The sequence below is a fragment of the Heloderma suspectum genome, chromosome 2, assembly GCF_057233095.1.
Source record: "Heloderma suspectum isolate Gila_16-S chromosome 2, 16-S_ref, whole genome shotgun sequence".
NCBI lineage: Eukaryota > Metazoa > Chordata > Lepidosauria > Squamata > Helodermatidae > Heloderma > Heloderma suspectum.
Genome location: NC_139459.1, coordinates 175,859,603 through 175,887,302, shown reverse-complemented (window position 1 = coordinate 175,887,302; position 27,700 = coordinate 175,859,603). Strand labels below are relative to the sequence as shown.

The 27,700-nt window shown below is 43.5% G+C and overlaps 2 protein-coding genes and 1 long non-coding RNA gene across 5 annotated transcripts in view; 1 reads left to right on the top strand and 2 right to left on the bottom strand.

Moving 5' to 3' along the window:
- Positions 1-18,484, bottom strand: part of LOC146353385 (uncharacterized) — a 31,573-nt gene extending 13,089 nt beyond the window's left edge. Inside the window, exons 1-2 of the long non-coding RNA XR_014788048.1 lie at positions 18,279-18,484; positions 9,075-9,159 (exon numbers count right to left, since the gene is read on the bottom strand). This is a non-coding gene — a long non-coding RNA (uncharacterized LOC146353385). The remainder of the gene's footprint in view (positions 1-9,074; positions 9,160-18,278) is intronic.
- Positions 1-27,700, bottom strand: part of LOC146353374 (synaptonemal complex central element protein 1-like) — a 615,017-nt gene that overhangs the window by 296,440 nt on the left and 290,877 nt on the right. The gene's annotated exons all lie outside the window — the stretch shown is intronic.
- UBA1 (ubiquitin like modifier activating enzyme 1) overlaps positions 524-27,700 on the top strand; it is a 51,650-nt gene continuing 24,473 nt past the window's right edge. The window contains exon 1 of one of the 3 annotated variants that reach the window (XM_084836282.1): positions 524-606. Coding sequence is in view for 1 of the 3 variants with exons in the window: in XM_084836281.1 (XP_084692407.1) it covers positions 19,389-19,451 (63 nt within the window). In the remaining 2 variants the exon portion in view is untranslated. Of the gene's footprint in view, positions 607-18,774; positions 18,869-19,289; positions 19,452-27,700 lie in introns of those variants that run through there. The other 2 variants (XM_084836280.1, XM_084836281.1) reach the window with 2 other exon arrangements.

Here is a 27,700-nt window from a genome sequence, read left to right as displayed (position 1 = left end):
CCGTCTGTCTCTTGTCTTCTATGTCTCTTTTTAAAATGTTATATCCCCCACCCCAGTTGCTGTATCCCGCTACTTTTTCTGCGTGTTGATCCTTGAACCTCTTCGGTACTACGCCCACTCATTCATCCCTCCATCCGCCTCCACCATCCACGTGTTAACGGCTCTGTCTTTCTCCACGACCGTTTGCCTGTTCTCTAACCGCCCCCCTACCCACGCGACATCAGAAGCCACGTGCTCCCTTACCCGTCCAGCCGCCTCCGAACTACATTTCCCAAGGAGCGCTGCGCCGGGCTGAGCTGTACCATTCCCACTACGCTGAGGGAGTTTGGCCGCCGTGCCTTCTCGTCATTCCTCCAAAAATCCCTTTCCGAAAAGCATGCCGTGGAAGAAGGGTTTGAGATTGACACAGCATTACTCAGGAAATGTTTACACGCGTGACGGGGTAACTGGTAGCGCTGCATTCGGGAAGAAGGAGATGCTTGCTCCCCTCTCTGTCCGAATGGTGCAGGCCGACCCTCTCCTCACAGCAGGCGGCGGCTGGGGCCCGCAGGCATCAGCGAGCGGCGGGAGCAGGAGTTGGAACTCGGGCGGTCCACAGTGGGGGGGGTGAGATCCGGATCGGGAGCGGCGTGGGGGGGGGGAACCGAACAGTGAGCAGCCCCCTGCCTTGATTTGGGGAGGGGGCGGGGATTGTGATGATGGATGGGAAGGGTCGGGTCGGATAACAGGTCGGGGGTGGGGGAGGTGGCAGAGGCTCAAGATGAAGCACAAGGGCATTTTGCTGGGGGGGGGATCAGGGTCTCTGAAGGAGTTTTGGAAGGGGGGGAAGAAAAGTTTACAACCTGCCTTTTTATTCCTGTTTTCGGGGGGGGGGTTAAGGAAACCCACCCCCCACCCCCATATTTCAGACCTGGGCACGCTGTCCATTCTTGAGATCACATCGATTTTCCTAAAGCTCCTACCATGCTCAGGAGCATGCCCACCCCCATCCACACTATGCATCGCTGGTGCTGACCCTGCCCTGAGTTAATACATTCCATAGGAGTCCCTTGGGTCGCATATACGGAATCACGACCTTATACCCCGGTTTAGATCGTTCGGAACAACCTGAAATGCTTTGAATGCTTTATACGGGTCCCATCAGTATTCACTGCACTTTGCAGAGTTTCGTAAGCCAAAAGGAAGGGGGGCGGGGCGGCGCATATCTCTGTATGCTCCTCCCGTATGGCAATCTAAATTTTGACAGTGGGAGAGGAAAATTAGGCGGGAGCAAAGAAGGGAGAGGCAACCAAACGAAGGACAACCCTGTGATTGCAATCTGTAATGTACATTAGAACCGCATTTCACCTGACAGCATCTGCTGGAACATCTGCAGCACCCCTGTCTGTGAACAAAGTCGTGAAAAGGGTTACCATGTTGTGAAGGTTAAGTCATGGCAGAGGGGTAAATAAAAAAGGGGGGGAGGATTAAGTAACCTGTGTTGAAGGATCTTGCATGTACAACTTTGATCTTTTTCAGGCTCCCTTCTTCCCCTCCCCTTTTAGTCTGTAACTCATGTCTCGTAAAATGGGCATTAGGACAGCTGTAAACCTGTACAACATCTAGCAGCCCATTGGACCTGATTGCCTTCTCCTGGTTGTAGGCAGAGAAAGAAGCAAAGGGCTAAATCTGGGTTCCGTTGCAGAGCTTGTCAGGAACCTGTTTTGAATAGCAGAAAGATGGGAAGTAATAATAAAGAGGTGTTGCCTCTGAGCATGTGCAAAGTGCAGTTTCCTCACCAGTGAGTAACCACAGGTCTGCCCTTTTTGGGAAGTGTGCCATTGGTTAAGTCCAAGGTGTGAGACAGTGTTGCTCTAGAGTGCACTAAAGCAGGGGTGGGCAGACTTCAGGCTTCTGTGAACTTCTTTATTTTTCACTAGAAAGTCAAGGTCCCGCAACTGGAGTTGGGTGCAAAATAGTGGCTCAGGGCAGACAGACACCTAAAATGAAGGAAGAAGGTGCTTCTGAGCACAGGACTCAGACCAAACTTTTGCTTTCAGTATCAGAACAGAGTTCGCAGTCCATTTGCACACAAAAATCCCCACCCCAGCACCCAAAGTTTCCTTAATTTCAGTAGCCTAATTCAGAGGCCGGGGGTGGGGTGGGGTCTTGTTACTGCTCTTGTTATAAAAGTCAGAAACTTGCAGATCTACTGCATATTATATAAAGATCTACTAGTAGATCTTGATCTACCTTCTGCCCACCCTAGCACTAAAGTTCCTATACAACCCCCACCCCAATACTTGATGTGGTTGGATTTCTCTCTAGTCTATTAAGGGCGCAATCCTATGCATGTTTAGACAGAAAAAAGGCCTACAACTTCCAGCATGCCCCAGCCAGCCATGTTGGCTAGGGCATGCTGGGAGTTGTGGGCCTTTTTTCTGTCTAAACATACATAGAATTGCACCTGAAGCCAGTCAGTGGGCAGTATTACAGTACTGGAGAGGCATGTGAGAATCTTGATCTGACTCTGTGTCTACCAGTCCTCTGTTTCCAGACATGCTACAGACTCCTGCCGCCTGGGCTGAAAGTTGACTACTCATGAATTATGACACTAGAATTAGGGATCAGGCCTTTATGTGAAAGAGTGGGACATAAAGGCAGGCTTGAGCAAGGGCATCTTTCTTCATAGACATTGGTCTGGTTCACACATAACACTAGCCCGTAGTTTTGGTTGTTGAATTCTGGATTGTTGTGATGTGTGAATGCAGCCTGTGAATGCAGGTTTTATGCTATAAAACCATGGCTTGATAACCATGAACAACCCACGGTTTGGTCGATCGTCTGCCAGACAAACCCTGGTAGGACAACAAACCATGGGTTAAATAAACCATGGGTTAGTTTTATGTGTGAACCAAGCCATTAATTCAGGGGCGGGCTTGTAACCTTCTAGATATTTTGACCTACAACTTCCATTAGCCCTAGCCAGCATAGCCAATGGTGAGGACTGATGGAAGTTGTAAATCAAAACATCTGGAGGGCCATAAGTTGCCTACCCCTGCATTAACTAATGTTCCATTCCCAGCTGTGTGAGGCGGGGGGGGAGAATGCACCCTAATAGTTTGTGTGAGTTAGGCCTTCTGAGATATATAGGATTCCCCCTTTTCCTGAGTCTCTGTTTTCTTTACTTGTAAGATGGGAGCAGGATAAGAGCCGAATCTTGAGAGACTGTAAGAACTTCACTAGGGGGGGACTAAAGTGATATGGTATCTATATACAGCCTTACGTTACTGAAAGCTCAGTTCTTTTCTTTCTGAATTCTAATGTTGTGGCTGAAATTTGGATCAGTTGTTTTTATTGACTTTGTTTCCTTGAAAATGTGTATGTTGGGCTTGGAAAAATAGAAACTTCTTTTCTTCCACATTTTGAATTTTTCTTTTTCAAATATAGGGTTAAAATTGGTTTGTGCACTGAGGGGCAGTATCCAAGTTGACATTAGCACTAATTTTTAAAAATACCTAGTTGATTAAAAGCCATATAATAAACCAAAATGTCATATTACTAAAAGTAGGTGCCATTCTGAGAATATTAATGAAGGAAGTGCAAAAACCTACAATTAAATAAACAAAAATACCATTTAGCATGCAAGGCTAGTTTTAATGTTTTTTTATTCTCTCTACAGCAATATTAATGAGAATTAGCATTTATATAATGTATTTCCAGTATTCAAAGTGCTTTACAAACTTTATCTCAGTAATCTTTACAACAGTCCTGTAAGGTAGGCCAGTGTTATTATCCCCATATTGCAGAAGGTTGGGGAAGGGGCACATCAGAGAGAATTGTGGGTGGCTAAGACCATCTAGTGCAGGGATGGGGAACTCAGGCCTGGGAGCCAAATCTGGCCTGCTTAGGGTCCCAATCTGGCCCTCTAGGATTCCCCAGAACACCATGCCCTTTCATTGCATCGGTGATGCTATCTAGCCATCTCATCCTCTGCCGTCCCCTTCTCCTTTTGCCTTCAGTCTTTCCCAGCATCAGGGTCTTTTCCAGAGAGTTTTCTCTTCGCATTAGGTGGCCAGAATATTTGAGCTTCAGCTTCAGTATCTGTCCTTCCAATGAGCACTCAGGGTTGATTTCCTTTAGGATTGACTGATTTGACCTTCTTGCAGTCCAGGGGACTTGTAAGAGTCTTCTCCAGCACCACAGTTCGAAAGCATCAGTTCTTCGGCGCTCAGCCTTCCATATAGTCCAGCTCTCACAGCCATACATTACTACTGGGAAAACCATAGCTTTGATTAGACGGACCTTTGTCGGCAAGGTGATGTCTCTGCTACTTACTATGCTGTCTAGGTTTGCCATAGCTTTCCTCCCAAAGAGCAAGCGTCTTTTAATTTCATGGCTACAGTCACCGTCTGCAGTGATCTTGGAGCCCAAGAAAGTAAAATCTGTCACTGCTTCCATTTCTTCCCCTTCTATATGCCAGGAAGTGATGGGGCCAGATGCCATGATCTTCGTTTTTTTAATGTTGAGTTTCAAACCAGCTTTTGCACTCTCCTCTTTCACCCACAACAAGAGGCTCTTTAGATCCTCTTCGCTTTCTGCCATTAGGGTGGTATCATCTGCGTATCTGAGGTTGTTGATAATTCTCCCAGCAATCTTAATTCCAACCTGTGATTCATCCAACCCAACATTTCTCATGATGTACTCTGCATATAAGTTAAATAAGCAGGCCGACAATATGCAGCCTTGTCGTACTCCTTTCCCAATTTTGAACCAATCGGTTGTTCCATGTCTGGTTCTTACTGTTGCTTCTTGACCCTCGTACAGGTTTCTCAGGAGACAGGTAAGGTGGTCTGGTACTCCCATCTCTTTAAGAATTTGCCACAGTTTGTTGTGATCCACACATTCAAAGGCTTTAGTGTAGTCAATGAAGCAGAAATAGACGTTTTTCTGGAATTCTCTTGCTTTCTCCATGATCCAGCAAATGTTGGCGATTTGATCTCTAGTTCCTCTGCCTCTTCAAAACCCAGCTTGTACTTCCGGTAGTTCTCGGTTCACATACTGCTGAAGCCTAGCTTGTAGGATTTTGAGCATAATCTTGCTGGCATGTGAAATGAGCGCAATTGTACGGTAGTTTGAACACTCTTTGGCATTGCCCTTCTTTGGAATTGGAATGTAAACTGACCTTTTCCAGTCTTGTGGCCACAGTTGAGTGTTCCAAATGTGTTGGCATATTGAGTGCAGCACTTTAACAGCATCATCTTTTAGGATTTTAAATAGCTCAGCTGGAATACTGTCATCTCCGCTAGCTTTGTTGTTACTAATGCTTCCTAAGGCCCACTTGACTTCACTCTCTAGGATGTCCGGCTCAAGTTCAGTGACCGCACTATCATGGCTATCAGGGACATTCAGATCTTTCCTGTATAGTTCTTCTGTGTATTCTTTCCACCTCTTCTTAATCTCATCTGCTTCTGTTAGGTCCCTGCCTTCTTTGTCCTTTATCATGCCCGTCTTTGCACAAAACGTTCCCTTGAGATCTCCGGTTTTCTTGAAAAGATCTCTAGTCTTGCCCATTCTATTGTTTTCCTCGATTTCTTTGCATTGTTCATTTAAGAAGGCCTTCTTGTCTCTCCTTGCTATTCTCTGGAACTCTGCATTCAGTTGGATATATCTTCCCCTTTCTCCCTTGCTTTTCGCTTCCCTTCTTTCCTCAGCTACTTGTAAAGCCTCATCAGACAGCCACTTGGCTTTCTTGCATTTCTTTTTCTTTGGGATGGATTTCGTTGCTGCCTCCTGAACAATGTTACGGACCTCCGTCCATAGTTCCTCAGGCACTCTGTCTACCAGGTCTAATCCCTTAAATCTATTCGTCACCTCCACTGTATATTCATCAGGGATATGATTTAAGTCGTACCTGAATGGTTTAGTGGTTTTCCCTACGTTCTTCAATTTAAGCCAAAACTTTGCAAGAAGCAGCTCCTGATCTGAGCCACAGTCAGCTCCAGGTCTTGTTTTTACTGACTGTATAGAGCTTCTCCGTCTTTGGCTGCAAAGTACATAATCAATCTGATTTCGATACTGACCATCTGGTGATGTCCATGTGTAGAGTCACCTCTTGTGCTGTTGGAAAAGAGTGTTTGCTATGATCAGCGTGTTCTCTTGGCAAAACTCTATTAGCCTTTGTCCTTCTTCATTTTGTACACCAAGGCCATGCGTGCCTGTTATCCTGGTTATTTCTTGACTTCCTACTTTGGCATTCAAATCCCCTATGATGAAAAGGACATCTTTTTTTGGTGTTATTTCTAGAAGGTGTTGTAGGTCTTCATAGAACCGATCAACCTCAGCTTCTTCGGCCTCAGTGGTTGGGGCATAGACTTGAATTACTGTGATGTTGAATGGTTTGCCTTGGATTCGTACTGAGATCATTCTGTCGTTTTTGAGATTGTACCCCAGTACTGCTTTTCCCACCCTTTTGTAGACTATGAGTGCTACTCCATTTCTTCTAAGGGATTCTTGCCCACAGTAGTAGATACGATGGTCATCTGAATTAAATTCACCCATGCTTGTCCATTTTAGTTTGCTGATTCCCAAGATGTCGATGTTCAATCTTGCCATCTCATGTTTGACCACCTCCAGCTTACCTTGATTCATTGATCTGACATTCCAGGTTCCTAAACAATATTGTTCTTTACAGCATCGGATTTTCTTTTCACCACCAGACACATCCACAGCTGAGTGTCCTTTCGGGTTTGGCCCAGCCGCTTCACTCTTTCTGGTGCTACTTGGAAATACCCTCTGCTCTTCCCCAGTAGTATATTGGACACCTTCCTACCTGAGGGGCTCATCTTCCGGCATCATATCTTTTAGCCTTGTAATACGTTCCATGGGGTTTTCTTGGCAAGAATGCTGGAGTGGGTTGCCATTTCCTTCTCCAGTGGACCACATTTTGTCAGAACTCTCCGCCATGACCTGTCCGTCTTGGGTGGCCATGCACGGCATAGCTTATGGCTTCACTGAGTTATGCAAGCCCCTTCGCCACAACACGCAGTGATCCATGAAGGGGAACCTAACAATACCCATCAATTAATCTACTACATTTTAGTTGATTAATTTACCGATCAAAGCTTGCAGCCCTAGTCAAAATGTAATCGAGTGTGTGTGTGTATGTATGTATGTATGTATATGTGTGTATCTATATGAGTAAGGATGCAGGAGAAGGTCCTAGTGAGCAAAGCTTTGTGCTGGATTGAATCTGTGTGGATCTGGAAAGCTAGGCTATATGCGCACAGTTTGGTGTGCTGTGTTTCAGCAAATGTATGAACCCGCTGTTGGTTTGAGCAGGCAACCCAGAATCTAGAACCTTCTCCTGCTCGTTTCCCAGTCTTGATAACTTGTCTCTCTTTCTTAGTCGTAACTAACCCATTGGACAAGTTCAGTGTGAAGCAGGATATTTCAGGTTGTTTGTTGCAATCTGTGACTGAGCTGCTAAAATGTGTTGAAATAGTTCACAATGCCTTCTGTGCCCTATGTACTGTCAGAGGATGGGTGGGGGGTGGCCTCAGGGTAAAGTTTGGCAGCTATAGACCCCCGGTTAAATGTGGTCCCCTGGAGAATTCAAAAAGTAACAAGGGAAAGGTGCTGTATGCAGCAAATGACCCAGGAGAAATGGTTCTGAGAAATGCCCAAATTTAAAAAGGCCTGACGTGTTTTGGAAAACAAAGCTTCCTTCCTCAGGGACATTCAGCAACCTGCAAAAGTAAACTCCTTAACTCTGTCTTTACAGAATCAAATATTCCCCTGGGGAATGTCACCAGGCTCCACAGTTGCCAAACTTGAGGCAAAAGAACTGAGGAGAAAATGGTGTCTGTGGCAAAATAACTTATCGACAGCCTATTTTCAGTTGTGCAGGCTGAAGCACCACTCACTCACTTCTGAAAATGGCTTTCTGCAAAAACTGTCGATCAGGTGACTTGCCCAACTTGCCCCCCTGCCCCGAATTCCATGTCTAGTTTGGAATATGAACTATTCCAAAGAGCTCTCTGTGGCAGTCCACACTAGGCCAAGAAAGTAAAATGCTCCTTGCTTAAGGATCTGTTTGCGTGCATCAGCTCTCTACGCCTCCTATGAGAGAACTTGTAGAGAGAACGTGTAGAACTTTGATTTAGATTTTTGATTCAGAGGCATTGACGTTGACCTCAAGGGCAAATGTGTTCTTTTTATTTCCAAAACAAGCAAAAAAGACCCCCTCCTAAGATATTTCTCACAAAATCTTTTAGTTCACAGGGCAAGAGGGTCCTCATCAAATTCCATCAACTCAGACTTCCTTGAGACACTAACAAAGCTTGACAAAGATTTTGTGCACACTGTCCCCTTTGTTAATGAGCAAAAAGCTACAAGAAATGCCAAGGCTGTTTAATCCCACCCACCCCACACAAACATCCATTAGTGTTAGGACATTATCTACACAGAAATTTAGGTTTTTTTAAAATGCTTACTGGCTGTTGAGAATGTTAAGATCATGGGTTTGTTAAGCAACTCAGATTCTTCATCATCATAGACAGAGTGTCTAGAGGTTGTTTGCCAAAGAAACTCTTGCTGTTTGGGAGAATTGAGTCTGCAATCTGATACGTCAGAACTATGGTGCTGACGGTAACCCACACGGGTGGCCCTACCTTGAAGTGTGCAGCTTCTTCAAGTGGCAGATTATGATGCCATTAAGAATGGCAGGGCAAGAGACAATTCTGCTTCCCTGGAACAAATTTTGCCTGGAAGCCCTGCATGGGTCTTGCTAAGACAACCTGGAGCTGCTCAAGAGCACCACTGCACTTCTGTTTACAGCAGAGGTGAGCCCTCCAGAGGTTGACAGACGGCATCTCCCATCATCCTTCACCATAGGTGATGCTGGCTAGGGCTGAATGGGACTTGCAGTCCAACAACATCTGGTGGGCCATACATTTCCCCACCCTGTATTTACTGCATCAAAATATATTTGTATAAAAGATATACCCACTGGGGTGTAATAGTTAGATTAGTTCAGCTAGGGCTGGGGAGACCTGAGTTCAGATCCCCACTTGTCCACGAAGCTTGTAACCTACCTTGCAGGGTCACTGGAAGATAAAATATGTTGGGGAGGAGGACCATGTATGTCTTGAGTTCACTGGAGGAAAGGCAGGATATAAACTGAATAAAAAATAAAACACGTATTAAAAGAAAATATCCATGAGACTCATTTTTAAAACATTTTGCAATAATAATACCATTGATATGGAGCTTTAGAGTGTTCAAAAAGCTTCACATCAATTATCTAGATGTAATGCCTTATTATCCTCCATAGTGCAGATGGTGGAGACTGAGGCTGAAAGAGAGGGGCTTGCCTAAGGCCATTTAGTGCAGTCTTCCCTGAGCTGGTGCCCTCCATGTTTTGGATTTCACTTCCCATCAGACCCAGCTAGTATAACCAGTGGTCAGGAATGCTGGGAGGTATAGTCCAAAACATCTGGTGGGCACCAGGTTGAGGAAGGCTGATCTAGTGAGACATGAGATGTAAATCTTGCTGATTCATAGCTCAGGTTGTTTGCCGCTATGCTACAGAAAATAAACCTCTACTTTATGCTACAGAAAAGTAATCCCTTGTGGCAAAATGCTTGCCTGAATATGAAGAAGATGGACTTTGGAAAACTGGAGATCAGCCACCCAGAAATTTCTTATCTGTGGCCCTATCCATACAGTTTTGGCACTTTCAGCCATGCTAATAATACAACCCTTGTGTTGGGGGGCAGATGTATGTGTGTGGGGGCAGTCAGTAGTCCGCAATGGTATGACTGAAAATGGTAGTACCACAAGAGGAGCAGTTTCATATAAACAGCTATTCAGTATGTGACCAGTGGAAGCTCCATATTTTTAGGGGCAAAATATCTCATCAACCAGACGTTGAGGGCACACAGGTGTCGGGGGGCACTGTTGTGTTTGCACCCTGGGTGCGAGCACTCCAAGGCATTTGGCAAGCTGCTGTGGAAACAGAATTTTGGACTTGATGGTCTGATCCAGCAGGACTCTTCTTATGTTTTTAAACAGATTCCCAGTTGGAGGTATTTCCTCACGACTGCAGCCAAACATGCAGTGGGTACTATGTATGAAGAAAGCTAGTGTTTGTCAAACTTCCCCTGTAGATAGTATGCTAAAGTCCTGTATTCTTAGTTTATTCCAGTCCTTCCCAACCTGTCATGTCTATCTGACTACTTTGTCTGTGTAACAAACAAGTGGTGAATAAGTCTGCATATAAATCTGCTATATAGCTTTGTGTTTCACAAACTCCAGGAAACACGGAGTTGTATCCAATGTTAGTCTAGCTTAAGGCTCATTCAGGAAGGACTAACACTGGATACAACCCGTGAATGAGATCATGGGAAAAGACAAATAAATAGAATTCTGGGATGCTTTACTGAGACTGGTGCTCCTCATGAGGCAAAGTATGTACTTCAGTTTGTTAAAAGTATATGAATGATAGAGTTATAACTGGTTTACTCTTGAACAACTCAGTACCAGCATTGTTATTAATTATACTGCTCTTTAGTTCTTGGAATGCCACAACAGCTTACAATAAAAAAAAAAAACAGTCTGTGGCAACAAAGTGTCAAAAAGGTGCCATGCCTTCATAACCTATTTGTTGTTGCATTCCCCCCCCCCCACAACACCCTGATGCCTGAGGTACCATTGTCTTCTATATTCAAACTGGAAGCACACTTCACTTGACTCTCAAATAGATGCATATACACATTTGTTATAAGGTCCCAGAACAATGCAGAGGGATCCTCTTTGTAACTGCACGGTAGCCCAGTTTAATATTATCTCCTCTCCTCCCCTTTGCCCAAGTCAATCAAGGATGGGACTGTGCTTCCTGAGAAGTGGAGATCCTTCTGGGACTCTTCTGCACCTTAAATCAGGAATCTGATTCTTGGAACATCCTTATTCCGTCTCTCAGGATGACATTTCTGCTCATATAATGGTAGAGAAAGGGGGCTATCAATTCTGTATAGGGGCTCCCCACTCCAAGGAGCATAGAGTAATTTCCATACTTTTTGAAATTATAGATAATCTTGTTTTTTTCCCCTGGAGTTTTCTTTCAGTTTTTTTTATTTAGAAAAATTGCAGTTTTGGAAAAAGAAAATAGGTTATACTTATTTTCGCATCAGCTCCACATTTTATTACTTTTAGAACAGGGATGGGGAAGCTCATCCAGACCGAGGGCCAAATTCAATTTCAGAGAAGCTCTTGGGGGGGGGGGTCACATTCCAGAGGTAGGGCTGATGAGGGCAAAGGGGGAGGGGGCCAAAATACAAAAAATACCAGCATATTTTAGCTTAAACCTCTTACTGCCAGTAACTAAGCTTTTGGGGAGGCATTTCTACCTTTTAGAATGGGAGAAAAAATGGCAAAATGGCAAACCACCAAATGGTTGGGGGAAAGGGGGCATGGCCATTTGAGGAACCCCGGAGTGCCAGATTGGGACCCCAGGAGGGTCAGATTCGGCCCCCGGGCCTGAGATTCCCCATCCCTGTTTCAGAACCTACAATGCAGAAACACAAGAAACAATACAAAAGCCCCCAACACCTGTTCATCAGAGATAACCACGGGATGAGTGTACATACAACAAGCAATGATCCCTCTTACCAGCGGCTTCCAGGTCCCTGAAAAATACTGCCTTCAGCTTAACAAATCACAGTAGGACTATCAGCATCATAAATACTAATTATACTGATAGCAATCTCAGTTCTCTTGACGGCTAGTTCATATGTATTCAGAATAGCACTGCCTGCACACAAAAGCATGTTTGAGAGGACCCTAAGGTTTTCAGAAGAATAAGGTCTTTAGAGAAAAAAAACTAAGGTGGGGGAAACCCTGAAAACAGCACAGTGGTGATTGAGCATGCTGAGTGGACATGGAACGCTGACTGACTGTTGGGGGGAAAATACGGTGGTGGGGTGGAAGGGGAATGAAATGAAGTATCCATGGAGAGGGCATGACTGGCTGGCTGGAATCTTGACCAGGAGCATTCCACACTGCAACATTTTGTTGCAGCTCCCATTTGTTAAGGACTATTAGTAAATCTGGATATTTTGTTAAAATTATAATAACATTGAACCCTTCAGTAGTATATCATCACCAGATACAGTAAGCATTGTGTTAACTGTGGACAAAATTAGTCAGATGAAACCCATAACATGTAATTTTATTGACAAATAATAGATCTTTGGAAAAATGCTATTTCAAGCTTTGTGGCCTCCCCTCTTTCATGTGCGAATGGAAGAGAGTGAAAGCTTGCAAACTACTTGGGGAACTATGATCTGTTCTCACAAAAATGAGTTAAAACAAACCAGGATCAAGCTGTGGCTTCAACTCCAGTTATGTTAACTAAGGGCACAATCCTATGCATGTTTAGGCAGAAAATAGTTCTACAACTCCCAACATTCCCCAGCCAGCAGAATGCTGGGAGTTGTAGGACATTTTTCTGCCTAAACGTGCATAGGATTGCGCCTTAACGTTATTAAAGCACGGATGGGCAACTTGTGGCCCTCTTGATGTTTTGGCCTACAACTCCCATCATCCCTTATAATTGACTATGATGGCTAGGGCTGATGAGAGTTTTGTAGGCCAAAACATCTGGAGGGTAACAAGTTGCCCACCCTTGCATTAGAACAAACTAGACTTTGCTGACTTCATACATGCCATGGAGCTACAGTTTGTTCTAGCATAAACGTGGAAGCTTTCACCCTCTTCTTTTCGTGTGGGGAGAGAGGGGAGGGGGCATTTGAGACACTGAGGTCCATTCTCAATCACCTAAATGTAGGTGATTGGTTGAACTGGGACTCAGTTTCTCAAAGAACAATAGCCTCTGGTTATGAACTTCCATTTTTATCTCCATGACCTACGGAGAATTGAAGACTTGAACAGATTAAAACAATCTTTCAGATTGACTTGTTTCTTGATTTGTATATATATTTCCAAATATAGATCAGGCAGCTAAAACAGGATTTTAAAACCTTGCCTTAAAAGCATTTCACTCATCATTAAGATAAAATATTTCATAAAAAATTTCTCTCTCCCCCCCACCCCAGTTTTCAATTGGAAAAATGGGGAGAAAGTCTTTGGCAGAAGGGAAGAGTGTTTTCCCTCCCAATTTTCTTTGCTTTAAAATGGGCCTTTGCAACTCCAGGCTTAACTTCTGGCTTAACTTTTGAAGGCTCTCTTGGCATGCATTTTGGGAGCTGTGACATAACTTTGCACAGAAATCTGCCCGCATCAGATGCATGACGTGTACTGAGAAGGTGGTATGTGTGTGCATTTCTATAATATATATTTATGGATTTCAGTGGAGGGTGACTCAAAATAACAACTGAGAACCAAAGATAATGGGAATGCAAAAACTCACCTGTCTGCACTCTGATATTTGGGTTTCTGAATAGGCATTTAATGTACAATGTACCGTTTGCATTAAGGAAGGGTTGTTACATGCCCTGCCTAGGATTAGAATGAGCTGCGTCCCTAAATAAGCATATCTTGTTGTTACAATGAATTACGTTGAAACCGTTGCCCCAGTTTGGCACTAGGGGGCGCTGAACTGCAGGAAGCAGCAACTGTGTAGGCTTCATTTTCTTTTCTTTCTTTTTTTTTGAGTCAGTACTGCAAGATGTAACCCACCCCGCTACTGTAACTCAAGAGGCAGCCATTTCTCATTCCCCTGCTGTTCAAACCATACCTCAACCACACATTGCTTGGTGGTCTTAGGCAAACCTCAGCCTCAGCCCCCATCTGTACAATATATGGGGATAATAAGACTGGCCTACCTTTCAGAGCTGTTGTAAGGGTTACTGAGAAAATGTATGTGAAATGGTTTGACTTCATGCATTATTGTAGAGAGTTTTTCTTAAGTGCTATTTTTCTGTCAAGAACACTGTTGCTATGATGGATGTGTATGTGTATATTGGGACAACTCCCCCTTGGGTTACTCAGAGTCAAGAACAGGTTTTACCCTTTCTGTAACAGTGTCCTCATGTACATACATTTCTTTTCACTATTCACTGAAATGGGAAAAGTAAAAAAGGGGTGCCTACTAGGCACCATAGGGTGGGAACGAATCCTGCTCCATTCCCCTGGGAAGCATATCCCCCAAGAATGAAGCCTGCCTCTCTACACTTTCCCAGTCCCTTCATCTGCCATAGGTCCATTCTGGGTTCTGTTTCATGGTCATTGGTGTGTAACACAGACGTGGGCAACCTCCGGGAGTCTGGGGGGGGCACACTACCCCCCTGACCCCACAAGGCACTGCTGCAGCAAATTTGGCTGTGGCAGTGGGTAGGAGGGGAGGGTGCAAAAAAAAGGCTGGGGGGCTGCATGCAGCCCACAAGCATCATGTTGCCTATCCCTGGTGTATTGGAACGTGGGATGGAGTGTTAGGGAAATACCTTTTATATAGATTCATTCAGGTTCAGATAGCGGGGCACAAAATTCAGTGCATATGGGGTCAGTTGTGAAGGGTGTGTGCATGTATAAATTACTACTTCCCCTTTAAAATATACATGGATACATACCACACTGAAGGGTAGAGTTCTTATTGTTACGTATTTTACATGGGAAAGCATCGACCTTTGTGAACGCAGAGACAGTCACAAAGTGACATGGTACGCACTATACTTTGCATATTGTGCAGTCAACAAAATGATATATTCAGGTACTAATTTGAGGAACAGTAATCCTTGTGAGAATACCTCTGCATCATTACTTATTGGTCTGTGTACAATCAAAAAAAATTCTGCACCTCAAAAAATCTGAATTCCATGACAACTATAAATTACACAGGTGTGTCTACTTTTGTGTTTGGAATAAGTGGTTCTGTTTTAGATTGAACATATAGGAGAGGTGGGACTACAGCACAGTGACAGAGTATGTGCTTTGCATGCAGAAAATCTCAGGTTTAGTCTCCAGCGCTCCCAGTTCAAGGATTTTGAACAGCAGGGCTGGGAAAAGACCTCTATCTAACGGAGGTCCTGTGGAACCACTGCCAACTAGAACAGACTCTGCTGAACCAGATGGTCTGACTCAGTGTGAAGTAGGCATGGACATTTGACTGGTCCAAAAAGAGTTGGTCAAATGAGGGTCTGGTATTTTTAAAGCATTAATGTTATGAGAAAACAACAATAGAGAATATAATTATCCAGAGGTTTGATACATATGCTATCTGCAAAAAAAAACTCCAGAACAAATTACAGCACAATTCTAATCCTCTTGGACACCTGTCCTGGGGTGGGTTAGAAGGGGCAGAGGTGCCTCTCAGCTAGTTGTGCGGGGGGGGGGGGATGTTTCCCCTGTGGCAATTAGTACACCTGCAGAAAGCTCTGCAGGCATAGATCTACCACTGACAGTCTTCCCACTGGCAGTAGGCCAGGCCCAAACCAGAAGATTATGGGGTTGGGGCAGGAGCAGCTTTGGATTCGCTGGATCTAAAACCCTTCTATTGCCCTAAGGGGCCCCTGGATTGGTCATTTCAGTTACACCAGCCTAGAGCTGCTATAACTAATTAATTAGTTTCAGTGGGGGGGGGTACTCAGAATTGAAGATCTGTCACTCTACAAAGTGTGGTAAAGCAACTTTCCTATCTACCACTTCTCTGCCACCACTGCCCTCCTCCCAGGATTACTCTGCTTGCTGTTACTGTGAAACAATGACACCTTCAACTCTTAAAAAAAAAAGTAACGAATTACTTTTTTTATGACATCATTCCCCTCGAAGAGCTCAGGGTAACATACATAGTTTCCCCACTCTATTTTACCCATGCAACAAACCTGGGAGATAGGTTAGGCTGAGAGACAGTGGTCACCCAGTGAGCTGAGGATTTGAACCTGAGTCTTCCAACACTCTGCCCACTAAAGTGGTGGCCTTTGTCACTGATGACTGCTTGTATTCCTGCCTGGAGATATAGCAGGTAGCCATAGGAGAAGCTTTATTATGCTGCTACATTTGTCCCTGACTGCTACCTTCACTCCTGCCCTTGATAACAGCTGACACTGTAACACATTTTTAAAAGGCAAACTACCATCTACCCAGTGGCATTCTTAGGATATTTCACTGTGGTCAAATAATAGGCAGTAAACTGACAATAACAAGCTAATCAATTGACCAGCAATCCCACCCTAGTCTGAGGTAGCTTCATGTTTACCAGGCATTGCCTTCACATGTTCAAGTATATCTTTGTAGCCATTAAAACTAGCAACTTGCTTTGAAAAAAATTCCTGAGATGTTCAGGATGCAGAATCCTGTGCATAATTTTCCTGATGAAGATCAGATATCTCTAGATATTGTTATTGTTCACTTATATGATATGAACATTTGTGTGTTTTTAAATCTATTTTTATTTTATTTTTATAAATGAAATAAATACTACCAACAATATAATCAGAATTTTCAGTTTCCACCATTACAATATTCTAAGAAAAAGAAAAAAGGGAGGATAGCAAAAGAAGGAAAAGAAAAAAAAAGACAAAAGAAAAAAATAATTATATTAAACTTCAATAAGAACAAACCAAATATCCAAACAGTCTTATAGCACAGGAATAGAAGCAAACAGTCCATTTCCATTGGCCATAAATTACCATTCAGTTAACGCGTATTAATAAACATTAAAAGTTTAGCCAACAAGGAATCCCATAATTATATTAATAATAATATTAATATTATTAATATAATATTAAAAGGGGGGAGAGAAAAAAAGTTTAAGAAAAGAATAAAAACAGGAACAAATCATTTGTATATTTTAAGTAATATATCTAAATATATATATATGTGTACATACACACATAAATATGCACTTTCTTACAATATAACATAAAAAATACAATATGAACATTTGTGATAACTGATCATGAAGCCTGATTGTCTTATTTTTTTTTATCTGTAATTGTAACTGTTTAATAGTCTCATTACATTTCTACTAAGTAGCTATAGCAAACTTTGTAGTGTGAAAGTGCGTAATATGATATGTTTACTCAAAATTGTCCTAACAACTTTACTATGTGGTTGAAACTGCTCTTAAAATTTGGTCCTTTTGTAATATGGTTGCAGAATGTGTACAGTCCTGGGTTATAGCTCTCTCAGTTGACTGAGATTTGTGCCACCTGAGTCTAACCTTAGCTTTATTGATTAGATTTATGTCCCACCTGATCTCACACAACTGATACAGGTTACAGCGCATACGAGCTGGTTTCGCATGTTTCAGAACAGACCTTGCTATTTTTTAATTTTTCTAAGCTTTTGTTGCATTGTATGGGCTCCTCTAGAATGGGACACCTTGTTCATTTATGACCTCTCCTTCTGGCCATACTGTAATCTGGATGAGGTTTAGATTCCTGCATTGAGCAGGGGGTTGGGCTCGATGGTCTTATAGGCCCCTTCCAACCCTACTATTCTATGATTCTGTGAGGTGGGGTGAATGTAATTTGGTGGCCTGGAGTGTTGGCTTTCAGTGGGCATGAGCTGTGCAATGATTGGGTTCCTTCTAGAGGTGCTGTGACTGTATCAAGGTGCATTTGGGCACAATGGCCACTGATTCAAAGATGTGTGGTAGAAGTAATCACATATATACTGTGCAGGTTTGTGGCAGCCTGTCATGGTGTTGATTTTGGCTGTTTGTGAAAGACAAGTGTTGCCGATTTTGGTCATAGGAAGCAGGGGTCTGTGCCAATGGATTTGCTAGTGGTAAATTTGGTATCTTGAGGATGTGGTTGAGATTTAGGGCACAATCCTATGCATGTTTAGATAGAAAAAAAGTCTTACAACTCCTAGCATGCTGGCTGGGGAATGTGGGGAGTTGTAGGACTTCTTTCGGTTTAAACATGCATAGGATTGTGCCCTTAGTGTACAAGAACAATATTGTTTGTGCACTGGTGCTACAATCCAGTACTGAAGAGTATAGCGCCTGCTGGATTATACAAAGCCAAATGGCTTAATCTGATCTCGCCCCACCCCCTGACTGAGCCAGACTTGAATGCTTCTATGAAAATTGATGGAGAACCCTCAGGCACTGGCTGAACTATTACCTCTACTATGTACTCCTGCTCAGCCTCAAACCCCCTTCCCTCCAATCTTGGATAATACTGGCCTACCTTGCAGTCTTATTGTAAGGATGACTGAGATTATGTATAGGAAGCACTTTCAACACTCAAATTCTGTAAGTACTATTAATAAATATTTAAATTACAATTTAAGGATAAGGTGACTAGAAACCAAGAAGAACTGGCCTTCCATACCTGCTGCATAGCAGAGGAAATTTTAGCGGGCTCAGGTGGCGAGTTGCTCCTGCCCTCTTGTTTGCAACTCTTAAAGGAGCCCTTTCATCCTGTGTATTTTGGTAGGAAATGTGCTGCCTAGCTCACGGACAATACGCTTCCCTCTTCTTCTTGAGCGGCGACAGGGGTTCTGTCATTCCGCCTCTGCGTGAAACTCCAGTGGGCGTGGTCCCGATACTGAAAGGGCCGCCCTCTTACCCAAAGTTTGAGGCCGGAGCGGGCGTGGCTTCCTTGCATCAGGTTTTCATCATAAATGGGGGGCAGAGCCCCAGGTCAGCGGGCGTGGCTTGCGTTGTCTCGCCCCTCTCCTTTAGCCTATCTGGGCGAGCGTATCCGTGACGGATGTCGGCTGAACCCAATGGGGTCGCGCCGAGCGTGGGGTGGGGCTAGTTGTATCCTGAATGGGAGCCGACGGCGCTGAGGAGGTTTTTGTTCCGGGCCCGGCCGCCGCCATCTTGTGTCAGTGCGGGTCGGAGGAGGAAGCGGCAGCAGCGCAGAGCGGTGACTCGGCAGCAGCAGCGGCCGCGGCGGGGCCTGATACAGCCTCATTGGTAACCTCGAGAGCCGTGCCTTTCCCTCCCCGCCTCCTGTTTCCATAGAAACAGGAGAACCTTCCCAAGGCTGTCTGTCTCCATAGAAACTAAGACCCCCCCTTTCCTGTAAGATTCCCTCTTCCAACCACCCAAGGCCTAGGCATGTCTCCCTGACGTTCAGTATTATGGCCACCTTCCTCGGCCCTAGTTAGTATGGATGCCTCCCTCACCGCCACCCGTCTTGTATGCTCCCGAGCTAGGATTTCCACCCCTCCTTGCCATTTAGCCCCACTCTTCCTTGGTAGTGGCACCTTAATTGTTTCTCGTCTTTTCCTTTCCCCTCCCCCCTAATATTCCCTTCCTTCTCTGTAAGAAGTAGCAACACTTGTAGAGATGATTGCATCCCCCACAAGGCTTCTTGCCTTGCCCTCCCCTTCTACACACAAACACGCACACACCTTTTGGGGGTGAGCAGGGAAGTGCTTGCTGCCATTTGCTGCTATAGTTCCCCCCTTCCTTATTTCTTTTTCTCCTCAGGATGGAGGGGGCGGGGATTTCAGAGAAGAGCCAGAATAAAAAGTCCAGGGGGCAATGGGCACAGGCAAGTGTTGGGCTAGGAATGGGGAAGGGCTGGTAGTGCTAGGGGAGGTTGAGTGATGACGATGGTCCTGTTATGGGTGGGCATCTTCACATCTGTCTCTTTCTCCTGGTATTGGTGGAAAGGGCTCATCTGTTCATTCAAAGGAGAATGGAGGATTGCTGAATGGGGGCTGGGTATATTTTGTTTTGGTTTCAATTCTTAACTTTACTGTAGAGCTATGAAACATTAGAGACAAAAAACAGACTCGTGGATCTTTTAAGCATGCTGGTGATTGCATGTCTTTGAAGGAAGTTTGCTCTTGGGTGGGTCTGGATGCCAGGATTCTTCAGTACTGGTTTAGTCCCCAGATGGAGTTAATTCTGGTTGGCTAAAGACACACTGTTTAATATTGCAGGATCTTGGCATCATCAGTTGCAGCAGTTGTGAGGCTGCAGCTGTTGCCTAAGTATTTCCTGTCCCTAAAACATACAGGTTTCACAAACCCAACTGGCAGCTGCTTTTGCCCAGGTGTCCCAGCTCTGCATAGAAATTCAGGCCTGTATAACTGAGAGTTGCTAATTTAATTCAGTTACCAAGAATTTCTGACTTGGAGGAAAAATAAATTCTATAGTAGGGCATATGTTTAAGCTTGGGAAACCCACTTTCCTGTGAAGAGTTGGGGTAGCCGCCTTAGGCTGGAGAGCATGAGAACCCAGGGGGTTGGCTGTTTGTCTCTTGTGTGCTTTAGGCAAAGAGCCACATCAGCTTCAACTGGAATAAGCAGTGTTTAGAATTGTCATGACATTTCACCTGCAGCAAAGTGAGAAACCTCAAATTTGCTCATTTCTTAAGGGAACATTGGAGGTATTTGAGGAAAGTCCAAACAGTTTGCATGAAACCTAGCAAAATTATTCACTGGTGCTTCAGTCATCTGCAGGTGTGTTGTATATTCAGCCATTATCTTTTTCCCCTAGGTAATCCTCTAGCGGTTAAGTACAAAGAGCATTACTAGCATATCTGCTTGCATATGTGGGTCACAGGGCAGTTTTAATGTGGGCCTGGCAATTGTGACTTACTTGCCTTGGGCAAGAAGTTAACTAGAAGATAGTGCTGCTTACTATGACCCTTTATTGTCAGCCATTGGTTGGAATGTGTTCCTGCGTGCAGGATGATGCCAGCTGGCAGGGTGTGGCTTGCAGGTCCAATAATTTGAGAGTGTCAGTCCTGCAAATTTGCAATACATGATATGACTGATCTGGCATTCTTGACAATGGTGTACATTGTTAACTAGCTCTTTTGGCTAACCTCAATCAAGATCGCTATATGTGTGGGGGGAGAGTAAGGAGCCAAGCTCCTTACTTTGTTCTGGGCTCTCAGAGACTTTATAGCAGGAAGGTTGTGAGCCCTGATGGAACTGGCAGATGATCCTGCAGTTCTGTCGCCATGATTCTCCCCTCCCACTAGGCCCAAACGCTTGAGATGTACTATCTCCAAACTGCATCTGCCTTTATCCATTTCATATAAGTTTGGGAACTGGGACTCGTGGTTTTATTCCTAGTCCTCAGTAAGGTGGCAGGCATGGGGACTCCTGAATCATCTTGCCTTTATGTGGGATCCAAGTGCATTTTGTTTCCCTACCTTTTTCCCCCTTTTCATAATCTTTATGTTAGCATAGGATTAATTAAAATATTAATATAGGCATATGTGTTGGGTAGTATGTGGCTTTGTTCTGAGCCTAAGCTGCTAAATATTCTTTTAAATAAATTCCCTCTCTGACTTAGAGAGCTTTTGTCAAATGAGAATAGTGAGATTGTAGGGAGTGCTGCTGCTTTTGGGTTTGGATAATTCACTGAGCTGTTGTCATACATTTTTCTTAATTATTTTAATGTTTCTTCACAAACACAGAAATGCTCATTTCAGTACATATTATGTATACCTTTTAGGTACTGTAGTCTATTCTCCACCCCCACCCTGTGTAATAACATTATGGTCTGGATGATGCATCTACTTTATGAATGGTCTGCTCATACAGCTTGAGAGAGCACAACTAGACCATATTAAATTTCTAAGCATTATTTTGTCACTTGTGTATGGATCCTTCTGCTGCTAAAGTTAACAAGTCCAAACCCCATCGATCTCGGTGTCTTACTCTTTCTTTAGTGAGCCTCCTTAACTATTCAGTGCCTGATAGCTGAATTAGAAACTAATACTAAAAAATGTAGAGGTTAAATGTAGGTCCCTATGTAAAACACATCAATCCTAATTAAACTTCATCCCTTAATTGTTGAATGTTTCAGACAAACCTGTCCCTCCAACTCCCACCATAATTTGTATTTTGATTACTGGGTTGGCTTCTAGCTCTTTTTCACTTATTGGTTAGCAGTCTTGTTCAACGTGAACAGTTTTTGTCTAGCATTCAGCTACATGCACCAACTTGCAAAGATCAGCAGCTCTTAACATAGGGAAGTTTAGAGCAGGGGTGAGCAACTTGTGGCCCTCCAGATGTTTTGGCCTACAACTCCCCATTAGCCCTAGCCAGCATAGCCCTTGGTGAAGGATCATGGTAGACCAAAACGTCTGGAAAGCCACAACTTGCCCACCCCTGATCTAGAAGTCTCCAACGTCTAAAGTTGGCCCAAGTGAGTCTGACATTCTTCTTGTGTTGATGCTCTCCTTTGAGGTTCAAGCAGGCGTCAAACTTCTGCAAACCCATGTGGGTGCTAGTACCATACTGTTTCAGCTCATGTGCTTCCATCAGGCTAATGTTTATCTGATAATGCCTCTTATAAACCTATGTTACCAGGGATGTAATATCATGAGGTATTGGGAGTGTGCTTGATCAAGGAGTGCCCATGTTATCTTTCAGGCATACAATCAAAGCAGAAATAAATTGGAGTACTGTGATTCTTTCAGTTAATTGGCACTGTTTTACTTTGATTTTCTTTGGTAGCTGATCATTCCTGCCAGCAGGGTAGATTGATTTAAATCAAAGTGATTTTAATTGGCAAGGGAAAACAAGTCAATTTAAATCAAATTTCCCACTGAAACTTTACCGTTGTTCAGGAAAAGTATGAAAAAGATCTGACCAGTAAGCCATGTTAATTTACAAATCAGAGCATTATTTATGCTTTTTCATTCTCACAAGTAGGCTTTGCATTTTGTCTCATTTTGTCTCATTTTGTATATATTTTGCATGCTTTCCTTTTTATTTAGAAGGGGAAATGTGTTTAAACTAGTCCCATATAGGGTCTTTCTTATGACCAGCACAGTTTGAGGTTAACAGCATAATCCTATACATGCCTCTTATTGAGTTCAGTGGGACTTACTCCCAGGTAAGTGGGTGTAGGATTTCAGGTTTAGTATGAGAATACAGGAATTTGCACACTGGATAGTTTTTTCTTCTCTTTTTCTTTCCCGCATTGCTCCTTTCAGCTTCATTCTGTCTTGGCCCAGCCTTGTCCTCATAAAAGACAAAGTAGCAAACTAAAATAAAATGCCCATGACTGATATCAAAGGAAGGCTTGATAGTTACTAGGCAGAAAAAAAATGAATTCTGAATTGCTTTTAAGCATAATTTTTTATCCGCTGTGCTTGTCTTTCTGTCTTACTGAACTCCTCTGCTTTGCTTGGCCCAACTGCACCACTACATAAGCACAGAACAGCAATCCTATCAGCCTGTGTCTTTGCACATGTGACTTCAGTAACAGAAACTGAAAGCCCAGAACTTTCAAGAAGAGCCGTTAGTTAGGCTGGACAGAGCCATTTTCACGAGATGAAAAGCTGAAATTAATGTCCACGTTTGATTGGTAGATAATTTTATTTTTATGAGACTGTAAGTGTAGGTGTAGCATTTTTAAGATGAGATTTAACTATGCTATTTTTTAACATTAGAGAGAAATTTAGTATTTTATGTATGATGTGTGTGTTTTTAAAATCAAAAAATCCAATTTCATATTTTTAAAACCATTTTAAAAAATTGATTTTTATCCACCCTGCCCTCCAGGTACCTGTTGCACATGGATTTATTTGCTGACAAGCATATGTACTACAGAACCCCTGCATATTACAAAGAGTTCTGGGTTGCACTCTTAGTTTTGTGGTGGCATGGCACTAGCCAGGCTTGTTTCTCTTTGTGAATTGAGTGGATCCCAGAATATGCCCAATGCTCTTTCCCATGTGGTTGTCTGTTGCTGAGAAAGATCAGTAATGGTTGACCAGTGATATTGGAAAGAAACTTCTTCCTTACTGCTGATTTTTTTTTAAAGTTCAAGAAACCTCTAATGAGCTTCCAAGGTTCTTAGGGAAACCACTGAGTTAGATAATTGCTTGTTCAGAACCCAAGGCAAAAGTTTCATTCGCAATGTTCTATATAATCTGTTCTACCTTTTGGTCCAGTTCTGCCCATTGATGCTGTGCTAGAAATATAATGTGACTTTGGAGGAGGTGAATAATAAGTTGGGAGCTGTTTTTTGGGCTCTCAACCAAATGATTACACTGTTCAGGAGCCTTTTAATTCAGTGAATATGGCTGGCTAAGATAGAGCTGCCTTTCTCGTTGGAGATGTGCCTTCTTAAACGATAGTTACGCTAAAAATTGCTGAGCCCACTACTTACCTGCTTTTATTGACCAAAGAGCTGACAGCTGTGGTTTTCCCCAATTGTCCCTGCATAAAGGATGGATTAACTCTTCAAATAATGGAATGGGCTCTACTGCTACAGGCTCTGCAGTATTGAAATGCTGGGTACATCAGAATCATGGACCCAAGTAAAGAGAACAAAAATTAATGTTACAGAGTACTATGGAGGACTTCTGTAATTAAAATTTTCCTACAGCCAGTTAAATTGTATTTGGTATTGTGGTGCCAGTTTCTTGTTTCCCAGTTACTGCAATGGCTACCATATGGGGCAAATGGTCTTGTGTGCATGATCAAGGCATGTAGTTTAGGTTAGTAATGTAGAAGGGGACCTATCCTCTATCCACAAATTATCAGTATCCTCCAGGAGAAAGCACAAGGAGCCTTTAGAGTGTGTGTTGTTACGTACATATTCCAGCATGTCTCAAATGTATGAAAGTTGAGATTCCCCTCCATATGTAAAGGGACCTGTTTCTTCTTTCTTCACATATCACAGCACACTGTTAAAAGGCCATAACTGTAAAAAAAGTAAAATGATTCCTAGCAATTCTGTCTGACTTAATCTAATCAAACAATTCCTAAATATGCCAATAGACTAGGTCAGACTTCGGCTATTAAGTGAGTCTGTCTGGAGTTTGCTGACAGACACAGTTTCTTCAGTTTTGCTCTGATCCTTGTGCTGAAGGGTGTTTCTTCTCCAAAGCTGAATGCTTTCTCTTAGACTTTTAAAAAGCCTTTTAGGGCACAATCCTATCAAGATAGGCGGCTGCCTCCGAGCTCAGAGGTGACAACTATCCAAAGCAAGGCAGGAGAAGCACAAGGGGATCGTTCCCTCCGTCCCTCACACTCCTCTTGCAAGAGACAGTGCAGATGTGAGGGGAGGTTGGTTCCCGGAAAACAGCATATCTAGCTGCTGTCTAGCAGCCATAGGATTGCTCCCTTAAAGGAGAAATGGTCTCTCTAGTCTTATACTTAATCCTTGACATGAGTGCACATAGTATGTATCTTTAAAACAAACTTTTTTAAACCTTAGAGTTAAAATATGCAATAAGGCACTCAACTTGAGCTCTTAAAATTCCTGTTGCTCTTTTTTATTGCTCTGATCTTAGATTTGAAATTAACGTAGTACTTCCTACTACAAGGTACCTCTGATTGTTGGTGCTGGCTCCTGTTCTCAGGACATCTTTTCTTCACCATTTAAGAGGCCCTTAACTCAGCAGTCAAAAAGGCTGGGGCAGGTCACTCATTAACGCATGGTGTCCCCAGCAGACATTTCCTTTCCTCCAGTAATTGAAGGCATTCTTTTTCAAAGCTAGCAGGCAATTGCATTTAAGCAGAAGGTATAAGCAGAAGCCCCCTTCATGGATCACTGCCTTGTTGTGGCGAAGGGGCTTGCGTAACTCAGTGAAGCCATAAGCTATGCCGTGCAGGGCTACCCAAGACGGACAGGTCATGGCAGAGAGTTCTGACAAAATGTGGTCCACTGGAGAAGGAAATGGCAACCCACTCCAGTATTCTTGCCAAGAAAACCCCATGGAACGTATCACAAGGCTAAAAGAGATGACGCCGGAAGATGAGCCCCTCAGGTCGGAAGGTGTCCAATATGCTACTGGGGAAGAGCAGAGGGTATTTCCAAGTAGCGCCAGAAAGAGTGAAGCGGCTGGGCCAAACCCGAAAGGACACTCAGCTGTGGATGTGTCTGGCGGTGAAAAGAAAATCCGATGCTGTAAAGAACAATATTGTTTAGGAACCTGGAATGTCAGATCAATGAATCAAGGTAAGCTGGAGGTGGTCAAACATGAGATGGCAAGATTGAACATCGACATCTTGGGAATCAGCGAACTAAAATGGACAGGCATGGGCGAATTTAATTCAGGTGACCATCATATCTACTATTGTGGGCAAGAATCCCTTAGAAGAAATGGAGTAGCACTCATAGTCAACAAAAGGGTGGGAAAAGCAGTACTGGGGTACAATCTTAAAAATGATAGAATGATCTCAGTACGACTCCAAGGCAAACCATTCAACATCACAGTAATTCAAGTCTATGCCCCAACCACTGAGGCCGAAGAAGCTGAGGTTGATCGGTTCTATGAAGACCTACAACACCTTCTAGAACTAACACCAAAAAAAGATGTCCTCTTCATCATAGGGGATTGGAATGCTAAAGTAGGAAGTCAAGAAATCACCGGGATAACAGGCAGGCATGGCCTTGGTGTACAAAATGAAGCAGGACAAAAGCTAATAGAGTTTTGCCAAGAGAACACGCTGATCATAGCAAACACTCTTTTCCAACAGCACAAGAGGCGACTCTACACATGGACGTCACCAGATGGTCAATATCGAAATCAGATTGATTATGTCCTTTGCAGCCAAAGATGGAGAAGCTCCATACAGTCAGTAAAAACAAGACCTGGAGCTGACTGTGGCTCAGATCATGAGCTGCTTCTTACAAAATTTCGGCTTAAATTGAAGAACGTAGGGAAAACCACTAAACCGTTCAGGTATGACCTAAATCATATCCCTGATGAATATACAGTGGAGGTGAGGAATAGATTTCAGGGATTAGACCTGATAGACAGAGTGCCTGAGGAACTATGGACGGAGGTCCGTAACATTGTTCAGGAGGCAGCAACGAAATCCGTCCCAAAGAAAAAGAAATGCAAGAAAGCCAAGTGGCTGTCTGATGAGGCTTTACAAGTAGCTCACGAAAGAAGGGAAGTGAAAAGCAAAGGAGAAAGGGGAAGATATACCCAACTGAATGCAGAGTTCCAGAGAATAGCAAGGAGAGACAAGAAGGCCTTCTTAAATGAACAATGCAAAGAAATCGAGGAAAACAACAGAATGGGAAAGACTAGAGATCTCTTCAAGAAAATTGGAGATCTCAAGGGAACGTTTTGTGCAAAGACGGGCATGATAAAGGACAAAGAAGGCAGGGACCTAACAGAAGCAGATGAGATTAAGAAGAGGTGGCAAGAATACACAGAAGAACTATACAGGAAAGATCTGAATGTCCCTGATAGCCATGATAGTGCGGTCACTGAACTTGAGCCAGACATCCTAGAGAGTGAAGTCAAGTGGGCCTTAGGAAGCATTAGTAACAACAAAGCTAGCGGAGATGACAGTATTCCAGCTGAGCTATTTAAAATCCTAAAAGATGATGCTGTTAAAGTGCTGCATTCAATATGCCAACAAATCTGGAACACTCAACAGTGGCCACAAGACTGGAAAAGGTCAGTTTACATTCCAATTCCAAAGAAGGGCAACACCAAAGAGTGTTCAAACTACCGCACAATTGCGCTCATTTCACATGCCAGCAAGGTCATGCTCAAAATCCTACAAGCTAGGCTTCAGCAGTATGCGAACCGAGAACTACCGGAAGTACAAGCTGGGTTTCGAAGAGGCAGAGGAACTAGAGATCAAATCGTCAACATTCGCTGCATCATGGAGAAAGCAAGAGAATTCCAGAAAAACGTCTATTTCTGCTTCATTGACTACGCTAAAGCCTTTGATTGTGTGGATCACAACAAACTGTGGCAAATTCTTAAAGTGATGGGAGTACCAGACCACCTTACCTGTCTCCTGAGAAACCTGTACGAGGGTCAAGAAGCAACAGTAAGAACCAGAGATGGAACAA